This window comes from Xenopus laevis, chromosome 3S (assembly GCF_017654675.1).
Source record: "Xenopus laevis strain J_2021 chromosome 3S, Xenopus_laevis_v10.1, whole genome shotgun sequence".
NCBI classification, from domain to species: Eukaryota; Metazoa; Chordata; class Amphibia; order Anura; family Pipidae; genus Xenopus; species Xenopus laevis.
In genome coordinates, this window is record NC_054376.1 from 14,629,456 (window position 1) to 14,647,088 (window position 17,633).

A 17,633-nucleotide genomic window follows, 5' to 3' on the forward strand; every position below is an offset into this window, starting at 1 on the left:
CCAAGGCTCAGTTTCTGACTGCACTCATTGCAAATTACAATGCTTTTGTCAGAGGCACACACATTAAAAAAATCCCACACTGCTGACTTTTTGGAAGTGTGCGATCTGGCGGTAACAGTAGAAGTTGGCGGCATTGGCGGCAATGGCGGGTGCGTTGGCCGGCTGAACACAGGTGCCGATACATGTTGTTGCCCTACTGATCCCTGCGGGCTGTCCTCCCTGCTTCTTCTAAGTCTTATTCTCCTACTGCCTCTCTGACTCTCCGTCTCTCCATCTGAACTACCCTCCTCTTGCTCTCTTCTACTAGGCACCCACAAAACATCAATCTCCTCATCATCATTCTCCTCAGATGCATCAATTTCTTCTGACACATCACAGAAGGAAGCAGCAGCGGGGACCTCCTCCTCATCACTCATTATGTCCATCTCTATCGTGTTCTCTGCCAGAATTAAATCTGGTGTAAGGTCCTCATCTCCTTCATCTTTTTCTGGCAATAATGGTTGCGCATTACTCAGTTCAAGAAACTCATGGGAAAATAACTCCTCTGACCCCAGTGAAGAAGGGGCACCGGTGGTGGAGGAAGTGTTACGTGGGGTGGCCATAGCAGTGGAGGATGAGGAGGATGTTGTGGTAAAGTTAGAAACGGTAGAGGATGGGGTGTGCTGTGTAAGCCAGTCAACTACCTCTTCAGCATTTTGGGAGTTCAGGGTCATTGGCTTTTTAAAACTGGGCAATTTGCTAGGGCCACAGGATTGCATAGCAGCACGGCCCCTAGCACGGCCTCTGCGTGGCGGCCTGCCTTTGCCTGGCATTATTTTTAAAAAAAACAACAACAACAACAAAAACTCAGTTGGTTTTTCTGGAAACGATAATACACACAGCTAGATGGCGGGTTGAAGAAAACAGTGTGCAAATAATGCCTACAAGGTCAACGTATACACTACTACAGCGGTGGATACGGATTACGTAAAATATATGAATGCTGCTTGAAAAAAAGTAACTCAAGTGGTTTTTCTAGAGACGATAATATTATCAATATTTAGACAAAATGTGAACAAGGTCACACAGCTAGATGGCGGGTTGAAGAAAACAGTGTGCAAATAATGCCTACAAGGTCAACGTATACACTACTACAGCGGTGGATACGGATTACGTAAAATATATGAATGCTGCTTGAAAAAAAGTAACTCAAGTGGTTTTTCTAGAGACGATAATATTATCAATATTTAGACAAAATGTGAACAAGGTCACACAGCTAGATGGCGGGTTGAAGAAAACAGTGTGCAAATAATGCCTACAAGGTCAACGTATACACTACTACAGCGGTGGATACGGATTACGTAAAATATATGAATGCTGCTTGAAAAAAAGTAACTCAAGTGGTTTTTCTAGAGACGATAATATTATCAATATTTAGACAAAATGTGAACAAGCTCACACAGCTAGATGGCGGGTTGAAGAAAACAGTGTGCAAATAATGCCTACAAGGTCAACGTATACACTACTACAGCGGTGGATACGGATTACGTAAAATATATGAATGCTGCTTGAAAAAAAGTAACTCAAGTGGTTTTTCTAGAGACGATAATATTATCAATATTTAGACAAAATGTGAAACAAGCTCACACAGCTAGATGGCGGGTTGAAGAAAACAGTGTGCAAATAATGCCTACAAGGTCAACGTATACACTACTACAGCGGTGGATACGGATTACGTAAAATATATGAATGCTGCTTGAAAAAAAGTAACTCAAGTGGTTTTTCTAGAGACGATAATATTATCAATATTTAGACAAAATGTGAACAAGCTCACACAGCTAGATGGCGGGTTGAAGAAAACAGTGTGCAAATAATGCCTACAAGGTCAACGTATACACTACTACAGCGGTGGATACGGATTACGTAAAATATATTATGGCTGCTTGAAAAAAGTCACTCCGGTGTTTTTTCTGGAGACGGTAATATTATGGATATTTAGACAGAATGTGAACAAGGTCACACAGCTAGATGGCGGGTTGAAGAAAACAGTGTGCAAATAATGCCTACAAGGTCAACGTATACACTACTACAGCGGTGGATACGGATTACGTAAAATATATGAATGCTGCTTGAAAAAAAGTAACTCAAGTGGTTTTTCTAGAGACGATAATATTATCAATATTTAGACAAAATGTGAACAAGGTCACACAGCTAGATGGCGGGTTGAAGAAAACAGTGTGCAAATAATGCCTACAAGGTCAACGTATACACTACTACAGCGGTGGATACGGATTACGTAAAATATATTATGGCTGCTTGAAAAAAGTCACTCCGGTGTTTTTTCTGGAGACGGTAATATTATGGATATTTAGACAGAATGTGAACAAGGTCACACAGCTAGATGGCGGGTTGAAGAAAACAGTGTGCAAATAATGCCTACAAGGTCAACGTATACACTACTACAGCGGTGGATACGGATTACGTAAAATATATTATGGCTGCTTGAAAAAAGTCACTCCGGTGTTTTTTCTGGAGACGGTAATATTATGGATATTTAGACAGAATGTGAACAAGGTCACACAGCTAGATGGCGGGTTGAAGAAAACAGTGTGCAAATAATGCCTACAAGGTCAACGTATACACTACTACAGCGGTGGATACGGATTACGTAAAATATATTATGGCTGCTTGAAAAAAGTCACTCCGGTGTTTTTTCTGGAGACGGTAATATTATGGATATTTAGACAGAATGTGAACAAGGTCACACAGCTAGATGGCGGGTTGAAGAAAACAGTGTGCAAATAATGCCTACAAGGTCAACGTATACACTACTACAGCGGTGGATACGGATTACGTAAAATATATGAATGCTGCTTGAAAAAAAGTAACTCAAGTGGTTTTTCTAGAGACGATAATATTATCAATATTTAGACAAAATGTGAACAAGGTCACACAGCTAGATGGCGGGTTGAAGAAAACAGTGTGCAAATAATGCCTACAAGGTCAACGTATACACTACTACAGCGGTGGATACGGATTACGTAAAATATATGAATGCTGCTTGAAAAAAAGTAACTCAAGTGGTTCTTCTAGAGACGATAATATTATCAATATTTAGACAAAATGTGAACAAGGTCACACAGCTAGATGGCGGGTTGAAGAAAACAGTGTGCAAATAATGCCTACAAGGTCAACGTATACACTACTACAGCGGTGGATACGGATTACGTAAAATATATGAATGCTGCTTGAAAAAAGTAACTCAAGTGGTTTTTCTAGAGACGATAATATTATCAATATTTAGACAAAATGTGAACAAGCTCACACAGCTAGATGGCGGGTTGAAGAAAACAGTGTGCAAATAATGCCTACAAGGTCAACGTATACACTACTACAGCGGTGGATACGGATTACGTAAAATATATGAATGCTGCTTGAAAAAAAGTAACTCAAGTGGTTTTTCTAGAGACGATAATATTATCAATATTTAGACAAAATGTGAACAAGCTCACACAGCTAGATGGCGGGTTGAAGAAAACAGTGTGCAAATAATGCCTACAAGGTCAACGTATACACTACTACAGCGGTGGATACGGATTACGTAAAATATATGAATGCTGCTTGAAAAAAAGTAACTCAAGTGGTTTTTCTAGAGACGATAATATTATCAATATTTAGACAAAATGTGAACAAGCTCACACAGCTAGATGGCGGGTTGAAGAAAACAGTGTGCAAATAATGCCTACAAGGTCAACGTATACACTACTACAGCGGTGGATACGGATTACGTAAAATATATTATGGCTGCTTGAAAAAAGTCACTCCGGTGTTTTTTCTGGAGACGGTAATATTATGGATATTTAGACAGAATGTGAACAAGGTCACACAGCTAGATGGCGGGTTGAAGAAAACAGTGTGCAAATAATGCCTACAAGGTCAACGTATACACTACTACAGCGGTGGATACGGATTACGTAAAATATATGAATGCTGCTTGAAAAAAAGTAACTCAAGTGGTTTTTCTAGAGACGATAATATTATCAATATTTAGACAAAATGTGAACAAGGTCACACAGCTAGATGGCGGGTTGAAGAAAACAGTGTGCAAATAATGCCTACAAGGTCAACGTATACACTACTACAGCGGTGGATACGGATTACGTAAAATATATGAATGCTGCTTGAAAAAAAGTAACTCAAGTGGTTTTTCTAGAGACGATAATATTATCAATATTTAGACAAAATGTGAACAAGGTCACACAGCTAGATGGCGGGTTGAAGAAAACAGTGTGCAAATAATGCCTACAAGGTCAACGTATACACTACTACAGCGGTGGATACGGATTACGTAAAATATATTATGGCTGCTTGAAAAAAGTCACTCCGGTGTTTTTTCTGGAGACGGTAATATTATGGATATTTAGACAGAATGTGAACAAGGTCACACAGCTAGATGGCGGGTTGAAGAAAACAGTGTGCAAATAATGCCTACAAGGTCAACGTATACACTACTACAGCGGTGGATACGGATTACGTAAAATATATGAATGCTGCTTGAAAAAAAGTAACTCAAGTGGTTTTTCTAGAGACGATAATATTATCAATATTTAGACAAAATGTGAACAAGGTCACACAGCTAGATGGCGGGTTGAAGAAAACAGTGTGCAAATAATGCCTACAAGGTCAACGTATACACTACTACAGCGGTGGATACGGATTACGTAAAATATATTATGGCTGCTTGAAAAAAGTCACTCCGGTGTTTTTTCTGGAGACGGTAATATTATGGATATTTAGACAGAATGTGAACAAGGTCACACAGCTAGATGGCGGGTTGAAGAAAACAGTGTGCAAATAATGCCTACAAGGTCAACGTATACACTACTACAGCGGTGGATACGGATTACGTAAAATATATTATGGCTGCTTGAAAAAAGTCACTCCGGTGTTTTTTCTGGAGACGGTAATATTATGGATATTTAGACAGAATGTGAACAAGGTCACACAGCTAGATGGCGGGTTGAAGAAAACAGTGTGCAAATAATGCCTACAAGGTCAACGTATACACTACTACAGCGGTGGATACGGATTACGTAAAATATATTATGGCTGCTTGAAAAAAGTCACTCCGGTGTTTTTTCTGGAGACGGTAATATTATGGATATTTAGACAGAATGTGAACAAGGTCACACAGCTAGATGGCGGGTTGAAGAAAACAGTGTGCAAATAATGCCTACAAGGTCAACGTATACACTACTACAGCGGTGGATACGGATTACGTAAAATATATTATGGCTGCTTGAAAAAAGTCACTCCGGTGTTTTTTCTGGAGACGGTAATATTATGGATATTTAGACAGAATGTGAACAAGGTCACACAGCTAGATGGCGGGTTGAAGAAAACAGTGTGCAAATAATGCCTACAAGGTCAACGTATACACTACTACAGCGGTGGATACGGATTACGTAAAATATATTATGGCTGCTTGAAAAAAGTCACTCCGGTGTTTTTTCTGGAGACGGTAATATTATGGATATTTAGACAGAATGTGAACAAGGTCACACAGCTAGATGGCGGGTTGAAGAAAACAGTGTGCAAATAATGCCTACAGGGCAAATAATGCCTAAAAGGTCAACTTATACACTACTACAGCGGTAGTAAAATAAAAAAAAGTAAAATAAAAAAAAAATGAATATTAAAAAAAAAAAATTAAAGTTGGTGCTGCTGAACTACTAGGAGCAGCAGATTAGCACACCAGTCCCACTCCCCAACACTGCTAGACTAATAGCACTGGGCTCTTATAGTAGTAGTAGTAGTAGTAGTAGTAAAACAACAAAAAAATAAATAAAAGCAGTCCTTACAAGGACTACTGTTATTGCAGCAGTCAGCAGATGAGATCAGAAGCAGGACAGCTGCCCACTGCAGCTACATACAGAGCACTGCAGTAGAAGGTAGATTACTAGCCAGCAAAGCTACCTAAGCTTAAATGTCCCTCAAACCCCTGCAGACTTCTGTCCCTCCAATAACAGAGCAGTATCAAAACGATTACTAGCCAGCAAACTTTCAACTGTCCCTGAAATCACTAACAGGCAGCAGCTCTCTCCCTACACTATCTCTTCAGCACACACAGGCAGAGTGAAAAAACGCTGCAGGGCTTCGGTTTTTATAGGGAAGGGGAGTGGTCCAGGGGAGAGCTTCCTGATTGGCTGCCATGTACCTGCTGGTCTGGGGTGAGAGGGCAAAAAAAAGCGCCAACAATGGCGAACCCAAAATGGCGAACGTCGCGCGACGTTCGCGAACTTCCGGCGAGCGCGAACACCCGATGTTCGCGCGAACAAGTTCGCCGGCGAACAGTTCGCGACATCTCTACACAGAATCAGCAGCATATCATGACTGTACTCTACTACACATACAAGTAAATAATTTGCCATGTAGAAATGTAACCAAAAAACTTATTCTTAACACAAGTGTCTATATAGATATATATATATATATATAGATATATATATATATAGATATGTGTGTATATTTTTTTCCATATTTATTTATATATTTATATATTTATTATTATATATATTTATATTTATTGTTAGCTTCCTGTAGAGAAAACCACAGCCACGGCATGGTTTTTAGCACAGAAAATGGAGACTGACATCTCCTTTATGTTCAAATGCAGCTTGGCTGGCTTTTATTTGGAACAAAATCATGAGCAGGTTCAGCACACTTGCTTCACATTAACAGTTCTGCTTTCACATCCTCACTGGTGTTCACATACACTCACGTTTTCCAGCACTTACAGCCTACACTGGACATGGGTCCCAGAATCCTCTCTGGGACTCATTAAAGACACTCTTGTCTCCTGGGAGGGGCTTCTCTCTTTCACTCTCCAGACCTTTAGGAGCTTTCCAACTCTTTAACACAGGGGGAATCACTCTCTTTTCCCAGCTAGTTGCCTTCCCTCCACTCAAGGAAGATCTCACGGCCCCTCGCCCTCCTCCACTCAAGAAGGTCTCGAGGGGGAAGCTCTGAGGTGTAGTCTCACACCTCCTTTTAACTACAGCTCATTGTAGCTTAATTACCTAACTGTTTCTAGCTTGGCAGCTGAAAACCCTTACTGGATCAAGGAATGGAAGCCCACCCTGTCTCTTCCATTCACTTTATGGACCCATTATCCAGCTTTTCCTAAGCCGATTCACAAATTACACAACTTTACTTGCTGTAGCAACACAGACTTTCCCTGGAGTCTTCATTTCACTAGCCTAATGCTGGTGAAATACATACAATATCATGCCCTTTTTGCACACATATCTTACAATATAGATTTGTGTGTGTGTGTGTGTGAGAAATATATAACTATTTAAAGTGTTATAAGTGATGTCATCCGTTTTAATCAATTCTTATTGATGGCATTCATCATATGACTTGATGAAACTCACACACACACACACTCTCTCTCTCTCTCTCTCTCTCTCACTCACTCTTTGGGGCCAATTCAAGGCCCGAAAGGCAACTGTTAAAGCTTACTAATCATACGTGGTTTTGTACCAAAAAACCCCCCGAAAATCTTCATAATTTTACCCGAACAGGTTTTTGAATTGAAGAAAAACATTGGCAACTTTTAGGTTAAGTAAAAAAAAATTCTAAAAAATGAATCTGTATGATTTAGGTTTTAGCAGTGTTACTAAATATCACCATCTAGTGGTTAAAAAACAAATCGTTGTTAATCACTGAATTTTTAGAAAATACCTCATCGATATTAGATTTCATATTAATAGATTCTTTCTTAAAATAAAATAAGAAACAATTACTGTCATATTTTCATATGGAAATGGGTACAGGTATGGGATCCATTATCCTGAACGCTCTGAATTACAGGCGATCTCCCATAGACTCCATTTTATCCAAATAATTCAAAAATTCTTTTATTTCCATTTTCTTTGTTATAATAAAACAGTACCTTGTACTTGATGCAAACTTATATAATTAATCCTCATTGGAAGCAAAACCAGCCTATTGGGTTATTTAATGATTAAATGATTTTCTAGTAGACTTGCAGTATGAAGATCCAAATAACAGAAAGATCTATTCAGGGTCGGATTTACATAGTGGGCGCCCCTAGGCCCACTGCTGTTCGTCGACCCTGTTTCCTCCCCTGTATTTGTGCAAATTTTTATTATTTTGACTGGAGCAATGGAAATGTAAAAAATCATTGTATCTCCTGCACATCTCCAGTGTTTTTTAACCAATGTGGGTGTGGTTGGTCAGCATGCAGCCCCCTAAAATCCTGCCGCCCTAGACCCGGACTTTGGTACCCTTTCCACATATCCGGGCCTGGATCTATTATACAGAAAACCCCAGGTCCCGAGCATTCTGGATTACAGGTCCCATACCTGTATTCGGTTTGGCAGCTGTCAAACAATTTGATGGAAACTTGGATTTCATCCCTACTTAACTACGTTTACATTCAAGTAATTGTGCAGTAGCAAAATGTGATTGGTTGTGAGTTGGCCTTGCCTAATAATATGTTTCCACTCTGCAGATACTATAACTGTGTATCATTTCCTGGATGTTTCACTGGGGGCAACCAAATCCGCTGCCCTTCACAGCTCAAAACCTTTGAGGAGTTACCCATGACAAGCATGGCTTCTAAAAGTCACCAAGTAAGTCCAACCTCTTCCGTTCTTGAACAATTTAAAAATAAAATTAAGACTTATTAGAAATAAAAATGATCTATAAATGATGTAGATGTATTCCTCAGCCACACATCAGCTATGGGTTTTCTGTTTTTGCTTCATCTGGGACCTGGTAGTTGATTATAGGACGCCTATAGGTATTGGTACAATTACCGGTCATATGATTTCCTGTCTCAAAAATATCAAAGGAGACTGACATTTATATTTGGTATATACAGTATAGTTGTTATACCATCAAATTTTCCTCCAGAATTTTTCTAACTATGATCACAAAAAAGTAAGGTATTCCCTGTATCTATATTAGCAATGAGGAAACATAAAGGGGAACCATTGCTATTTAAATAAATGCCCTTAACTGTAGTTGATGCTTCTGACAAATAGGTTTATTTACTTTATTCTTATACTTTTTAAGACGTAAATGGTTTATTTGTGTGCAAAACGCAAACAACTCAACCATGCTATTTGTCAATAAGGCATTGTAAACTGCTCAATCAAGCTTTCCTACTATGGAAAGTGCCATTTACAGTCCAGTTTTGCTGTTTATATCACAATAATATTCTGTTGCTCCCCTGGAATGCAAGGCTATATCTTCTTCAACCATATTTAGTGAGATTTTAACACAATAGAGAGGCTATTGGAGGTGGGGAGGAACTTGCAATGAACCTGCCAAAAAGACACTTGCTCCTCTGGCAAGACTAAATATACAGACTAAACAAGTAAAAGCTCCTCTATAAATGCATATGTCCCTTTAATCCATATTATAGTTCCTTTGTCCTATTATATTTTATAGCCCCATCCTCCTGAGAGATGGGGGACTTTACCTGGACTGTTGTAATTTTTTTTATGCCAAAACAGAAAAGGTCGGTCTAAAATATGTAAAAGGTAATTTAATTTGTAATTAAGGATGCAATTGGGGTTTTTTTTTTTTTGCTCACAATGCAGAATTTTCTCCATAATCCCAGCATAAATTTGGTCACCACAGGGAGTTGCACAATTGAAACTGATATATCGAAATTTATGCAGTTGCACTTGCCATGAATGGGTGCAGGCACCCCATGTGAATCTGGCTTTCCTTGTGCTTTAAGAGCAAACATGGGTTGGCAATGGACATATTATTTTTGACCACAGTGGAATAAAGTATTTGGACAGAAATTAATGTTCTCATCTTGCTATGTTTTCTGCTAAAACAGGACAGTCAGACAGACAGTGGAATGGTGCTGGCATCGGAAGAACTGGAAAGGATAGAAAAAGAGCACAGAACAGGAGGAGGACACAGGTACTGATAGACACATAGCTGCTCATTCAGCAGTAATTGTATGGCTATGGCATTTGTATGTAAATTAGTTTAGGACAGTGTAAATGTTCTTCCTGCCCCACCACTATCATTTTCTTTTGCTACTTTTGCTGCAATATTTACTGACATAATTAGTCCTCAATACCAAGTTTTTACTGAGCCATCATCTCCCCTTTTTATTTTGTAAACAGACTGATAATTATGCACTCTTCTTCTCTTCATCAGCAGTAAAGGGTCTCGGAGAAACAAGGATTTACCACCACAACACTCATCCCCATACCACAGGAGTCAGGCTTCATATCCAGCTCATACTGGGGGCCAGACATTTTACAACAGTGAATATGGGGAGCTCTCAGAACTCTCAGAGGGGGATAGTTATACTCCCCCGGGGGGTTGTGCCAGTCCAGGGATCATCCATGCATCGTTCTTTTCAGATGAGAACTAAGGACTTTTCAGGCAAGGAGAGGTCCTGAATATATTTGTAGGACTTTCTGTACTCTTAATATACTCTGCATACAACAAATCTGAAGGGGTAACAAAACAGTTTCAACCCCCCAAAAGGCTGAGACAGAGACACTGGACTATTCTATTACAGCCATTGGACATGTGCAGAAAAGACAAGAGGATACAGTGGACGTTATCCCTGAATTTGAGAATCTTTGAAGGGGAAAAAAGTATTTTTAGCCCATCGCCAATGCCCTCTGGCTACAAAAAAGGCACACAACTTATGCATAAAATTATGATACAAAACCATTGTTCTTATAAGTAACTGATCACATACCTACTACAGGAATTATCTGTTTTGTTTAAATCATGAAATGCAAGTTAGCAAAACCCTTGTCTCGTATGAAAGCTCTAGATCATGCCCTTATGTAGGAAAACAATCTTTGGGAGAGATACTTGGGATTATGGGAAAAAGACACAAGAAAAGGGTAATCTTGTAAAAGTCAGAACTTACAAGCAAAGTCTACTTATGAAAATGTTTTGCAAGATTATACCTTTACCCCCTGACATGTTCATTTGAAAATTACAAATGGAAAATAATAAAATAAGATTTAACCCCTTTTATGCTGCACTGTGAACTTGCTGCACATAGCCTTTACAATTTAATAGTACTTAAAGAAATTGTCCAGTGTAAAAATAAAACTGGGTAAATAGGCTGTGCAAAATAAAACAGTTTTCTAATATAATTAGCAAAAATGTAATATATAAAAGCTGGAGTGACTGGATGTCTAACATAATAGCCAGAGCACTACATGCAGCTTTCAGCTTTCTTGGTTTCCACTGATTCGGTTACTTGAGGGGGAGGGCACATGTGTCATAACTGTTGCTTTTGAATCTGAGCTGAATGCTGAGGATCAATTGCAAATTCACGGAACAGTTATGTCCCATGTCGCTGACTGACTTAGAAAAGCAGGTTGGGTTCTGTTTTGTTCTGTTAGACATCCAGTCACTCCAGCCATTATACATTACATTTTTGGCTAACTAACTATATTAGAATTTTTTTTAATTTGCACAGCCTGTGTATTTACCCAGTTTTTATTTTTTACACTGAACTGTTCCTTTAAAAGGTTAAACAACTAATTAAGATCAACATCCATTTTAAGAATGGCTTGATTTTTCGGACAGACATAATATCAAAGGCTATTGTGATACTAAGCTCTATAGTTAGTATAGGTATGGGTATATAGAATTTAATTAAAAGTAGGGAGTGGTGTGTGTATGGATGCTGGGTTTTCATTTGGAGGGGTTGACTTTGTCTTTTTTCAACCCAATTTAACTATGTAACTATGTAACTATCCAGCAATGGATAAAAAAAAATATTTCACAGCTGCAACACGCTTCCCAGCAGAGGGAATACACTGTTTTCAGCTTTCCTCTTCTGTTGCCTAGTAAGCTATGTGTAAGTGTTGACCACTCACTGACCATATATTAAGTAATAAATTCAACAATCCTATTTTTTTTCCATGTGGAAACGATGTTAACAATAAACACAAAAAAAGAGAATGTGGTGCAATGCTATACATCTGCAATGCTAACGTTTGTTCTGTTAAATAGATACCTTTTATATATATATAAATATATATGAGTATACAACATTTATTTTTCTTTTGGATTTTTTTTTAAGTTGTTGTATATGTTTCATTCTTTTTATTCACATGTATTTCTCCTTACATGGTATGTTTGCAATAATAATTAATTTAATTAAGCAAAAAAGTTCTCCGCACTGCCTATTCACTGTGAATGCATCAAATCGTCGTCTCGGCTACCGCTATCCCAGCTTCAATTAGTCAATTAATATAGTAAGAGGAGAGCACTCAAAGTAGCAAAATTCTGTGATTTATTAAAGACGAGTACACGGCATGTTTCGGGTCTTACATACCCTTAACCCTTGACACTTGAAAAGGGTATGTAAGACCCGAAACATGTTGTGTAGAAGTCTTTAATAAATCACAGCATTTTGCTACTTTGAAGTACTCTCCTCATTCTATATTAATTGACTAAATAATTAATTTAACTCAGCTCAGCTTCCAAGTGATATGTTATTCATCATGGTGAGTACTATGGCATGTATTAAAAACAATTTAAGGGAACCCTTGTGTTTTTCATCCAGTTCTGTAATATAGTCTAGTCCAGGGTTCCCCAACCTTTAGAACCCGTGAGCAACGTTCAAAAGTAAAAGGAGTTGGGGAGCAACACTAGCATGAAAAATGTTCTTGGGGTGCCAAATAAGTGCTGTGATTGGCTATTTATTAGCCCCTATGTGGATTGTCAGCCTACATTGAGACTCTGTTTGGCAGTACACCTGGTTTTTATGCAATTAAAACTTGCCTCCAAGCCTGGAATTCAAAAATAAGCACCTGCTTTGAGACCACTGGGAGCAACATCCAAGGGGTTGGAGAGCAACATGTTGCTCACGAGCTACTGGTTGGGGATCACTGGTCTAGTCTATCTGCAGTTCTTTTAGCTCTTATTGGACACTAGCAACCTGCAAAAGACATCAATGAATCTGATGAATGATGAGAATGACTTGAATGCATTTTTTTAAAGGTAAACTTTATTCAACTGAACAACATTTCAGAGTCGGTACAGCTAAGTATAATAATTTGTGTTAAAATACTGAAAGGAAGTGGTGGTTTGTTGTTCATTAGGCAGCAATAACTGAATTAAACAATGTCCTGGGAGTTGCAACAGAGCAGTAGTCAAGAAAGGAGATGCTGTGAGATGAGAATAATGCTATTCTTTCTGCCTGTGTTTTCTCAGGCGAGAGAAGCTGAGGACCTTCAATCTGCTCTTCTGTGTCCCTGAACTGACAGACACAGCATTGCCCTGTGTGCCGACACATGGAGCCAGATCTGTGGATCTGCCAAATGGCAGAGGAGCTTCTGTAGGATGCCATATAGACAGTCACTGTTTAGCTGTCCTTTGAATCTCGGTCCAGACCTTCACACAGCGGATATCGGTGTGAAAAGTCATACTTTCATGTTCTTAGCGCCTGCCAGTGTCAAGACATAGAAGATCAGATGGGAGCGCATCCCATTGTACCATTAGCCATTATTTATAAAAATCTAAAAAAAATTGTAAGTTCTTATTTTACATTTTGACATGAAGCAGGAACCAATTAAAATATAGTGTATGGAAGTAGTGCAAAACCCTTTCACTTATCCGTGTATGGGAGCAGGCACAGAGCCTGTGTGCTGTAAGCTGTTACCTAGCAACCAGCTGTACAGAGATCTCAGTGCTGCAGGAAATTACACAGCAGCTAGTAAGTGGCTGGCAGGAAGAGGAAGTAGCAGAACCTGGCAGAAGTAAAAAGCCTGGCAGAAAGAATCACACGGTGGACAGAGAGAGAGAGAGAGAGGAGCTGGAAGGCCCCACCAAAAGCAGAGATTCAGATCAGGCTGGCACAGGGACGCCACATACTGTGCCTGGAGTGATAGAAAGTGTGAAAGATATCCAGATTGGAGGAACCAACATCAGCAGTAGATTTCCATCTGAACATCCCAAGGGGCTGGTAGTCACACTGCAGGGCTCGCCTGAAGGCTCTGGGTGAATCATCCAAAGAGACTTTTGGAGTGAGTATTCTGTTTAAAGGGACAGTATCCTAAAGGAGAGTTTGAAGATTCAGAGACTGTGTTGTTGGGAATACATTAAAGGACTTTGAATTCCTTTAGTTAGGCAGATAGTTAGCGCCTGCTTAGTCAGACAGTGAGGCCCTATTGCCACCTGTTTAGGAGTGCTGCCTGTATTAGTTGGCCATTTCTTTTAGATAAACAGTTATTCAGTTTAACAAAAACTGTCTGTGTTTTATTACTGTATTCCTAGTGGGGCCACCCCCATCCCACTAGATGGAGGCACTGGCTAGTAAGTACCAGGTACCCAGGGTCGCTTTAATAAACGGGCAAAGTGGCCATCTGCCCAGGGCCCACTTATTTTGGCCCACTGCTGACTTTTTATTTTTAAATAGGCAGTTGGTGCTGGTGTGTGTCCGGGCTGTCTCCCTACCCCGGCCGATCGACTTACATTTCAAACCACCCCCCTAAACCGGTGCAGTGGAAATGGCCAGTGAAGGAAAGGAAGCCCCGTCTGCCGCAGTCTGCAGAGAGGGAGCCCGGAAGAGGAGCCGTGCATCAGAGTATCACTTTGGTGCGTCACACACAGTGCCGCGCTGGCCTGTGCCAGACTTGGTAAGACTTGACTTACCAAATCCTCTTGATCTGCGGCGCTTGTTGTACCCGACTGTCACACATCCCAAGGGGATGTGTGCTTCACACACGGTGCCTGCTGCACTTGAGACTTGACTTACCAAATCCTGTCACACTCGCACACCTTGACGCCGCCCAGCCGTCAGGCATTCCACCTTTCCACTAGGATCTAGGTGAGGGTGAGTCAATGTGCTCATCTACTTGTCTCTTTTCCTGCTATGGGTTCTGGCCTGGTGGGTATTTATACATGGAATTGCCCCTTGCCATCCCGCTGTGAGTTCTGGGGTGTATGTATACATAGAATAGCCACTTTGCCATCCTGCTAAGGGTTCTGGGGGGTATTTATACATGGAATTGCCCCTTTCCATCTTGCTGTGGGTTCTGGGGGGTATTTATACATAGAATAGCCCCTTTGCCATCCTGCTATGGGTTTTAGGGGTATTTATACATGGAATTGCCATCCTACTAAGATTTCTGGGGGTATTTATACATGGAAGCCCCTGTGCCATCCTACTATGAATTCTGGGGGTATTTATACATGGAATTGCTGCTTTCCCATCTTGCTATGGGTTCTGGGGGTATTATAAATGGATTTGTGCTGTGCCATCCTACTATGAATTCTGGGGTTGTTTATATATGGAACTGCCCCTTTGTCATCCTGCAATGGGTTCTGGGGTGTATAATACATGGAATTGCACTGTGCCATACTGCTATGAATTCTGGGGGCCTTTATATATGGAACTGCCCCTATGCCATCCTACTATGAATTCTGGAGGTATTTATACATGGAACTGCTACTGTGTTCATCCTTCAGTTTTCATAGATTTTAATTTATTTGACTTTTCCTTCTGACCTGGCTTTCAAATGGGGGTCACAGAGTAGACCCCCGGCAGCCCATAAACTATTGTGTTATGGGCTGTATTGTTAAGAGCAGGGGCGATCCTAGCCCCTCCACCGCCTGAGGCAGCAGCAGTTGCTGCTGCCCCCCCTCCCCCAGAAATTCACTCTTAAAGTACCAGGAGCAGAATTTTTTCTGCCCCTGGTACCTAGTGGGGCGCTGCCGCCTGAGGCGACAGCCTCAACTCGCCTCATTGGCGAAGCACCCCTGGTTAAGAGACTAAATGTTGTTGTTATTGGTATTTAATACTACTCTTCTACTTAGGTCTCTCCTACTCATACTCCTGTTTCTCATTGAAACCACTACCTGTTTGGTAGGGTAATTTGGACCCTAGCAACCAGATAGCTGTTAAAAATTCAAACTGGAGAGCTGCTGAATAAAAAGCTAAATAATAAAAAATGGCAAATAATAAAAAATTAAAACCAATTGTGAATTGCCTCTGAATATCACTGTCAAAATCATACTAACAGTTATTTTAAAGGTGAACCCCTTTAATGAACAGGGAGCGCCACTTCCACAGTTTCACTACTTAACCAGATTTATGTTTTCACAGAGACTTCTGTTCATTGTACATGTTTTAGGTCATCTCAGGTTTAAAGAGGGTCTTTCTCCTTATTTACAAAGCACTAGTAAGGCCCCATCTAGAAATGCAATGCAGTTTTGATCATCAATCCTTAATAGGCATATTCATAAAAGACAGAAAGACCGAAGAACTGTTATAAAATGATAATCAGATTAAAAGTCTCAGTTGTAAGGAGAGATTGTCAAAATGTGACATTTATTAAGGCTCGTATGAATTATACATACAAAAATACGTGCAAAAATAAGCTAGATATAAATCCGCCAATTTATTAATGTATTTACTGGAAAAAACTTGATGGCTGCATGATGCATACACCATAATTTGCAAGTCACAAGATTTTCTGCCACTAATAAGAATCGCTTATTCATCAAGTGGCGTTTTTTATTTCTCTCTATAAATTACGATCCAAAATTTGATAGAGATAGATAGCGTGGGGGGGAGAGAGTGGGATATATATAGACAGACAGACAGACAGACAGATAGATAGATAGAGACTGTATTGGCATATACATATAAAGACAGACAGAATAGTACAGAATAGTAAATGATCTACAAAAAATCATGTCTCAGCCAAAAATACACCAGAGAGTTCTTTTTGTTGTGTAAAGTTTACTTGTGTGTTTCTATCAGTTTTGGAATATGTATTGTCTCCTTAAATAACTATGCAACATAATGGTCTGTTGTACCACACTTTGGCCAAAATATGTAAGCTCACATGCCACGTCAAGGCCCCTCATTGTACGTGAGTCCTACACTATGTGAGCATTATAAGTTTGTAGTGCATTTAAAATCAAGTCCCCCAGCAACCAGAGTAGTAAGACCATTGCACACTTATCCTTAGCTCATGAGCTCTAAAGAGCCCCAATATTTCCCTGATCAGCTTGTCCTCCATTCATATACCAGGTTTGGGACTGTCCTGCAAAAAAAGCTATTTGCGCCTCCCCTGGACCGCACAAAAAAGGTAAGCGCTGGGGAGTGAGGGGCTGCATTGCAGGAGGCGGCAAGAAGCATGGAATTGCCCTTGCTAGGAATTTATTTTGAGTTCTTCGCTGATTAAAAAAACTCCAAAATTGGTTACCTTTTTATAAAAACACGTAGAGCTGCTGTCAATGACTGACACAGAATACTAATGTAACCAAGTGCCCAGGGCCCAGGGTGACCAATTCGAATAATGTTTTTTCTGACAATTATAAGCAAGAAAAATCAGAAAACCACTAAACTGATTAAAAATGGTCTGATATGATCAGCGATCAGCGCAGCTCACATTGATTTTTATAGGACCCAACTTTTACTTGGAGAGTTTTTGTAGTTTTTTTCATGGTTTTTATACTTAATACATTTTGAAGTTTTAGTTCTAATATATCAGGGCCATTGTGTCACTGGAGAGAGGACAGAGTCTACTTAGTGATGGGTCCAGCACTGCATTAAAATCTCCCAGCCAAATAGTGGAATGTTGCCCTATATATGCCACTCAGGATAA

At 39.8% G+C, this 17,633-nt stretch overlaps 1 protein-coding gene across 2 annotated transcripts in view; it reads left to right on the forward strand.

The window, feature by feature from the left end:
- Nucleotides 1-11,688, forward strand: part of LOC108712628 (vascular endothelial growth factor receptor 3) — a 131,989-nt gene extending 120,301 nt beyond the window's left edge. Inside the window, exons 28-30 of one of the 2 annotated variants that reach the window (XM_018254935.2) lie at nucleotides 8,519-8,639; nucleotides 9,863-9,948; nucleotides 10,195-11,688. In XM_018254935.2, the coding sequence (XP_018110424.1) occupies nucleotides 8,519-8,639; nucleotides 9,863-9,948; nucleotides 10,195-10,411 (424 nt within the window). In that variant the 3' untranslated portion in view covers nucleotides 10,412-11,688. Of the gene's footprint in view, nucleotides 1-8,518; nucleotides 8,640-9,862; nucleotides 9,949-10,191 lie in introns of both variants that reach the window. The other variant, XM_018254934.2, reaches the window with a different exon arrangement.
- Nucleotides 11,689-17,633: the final 5,945 nt, after the last annotated feature.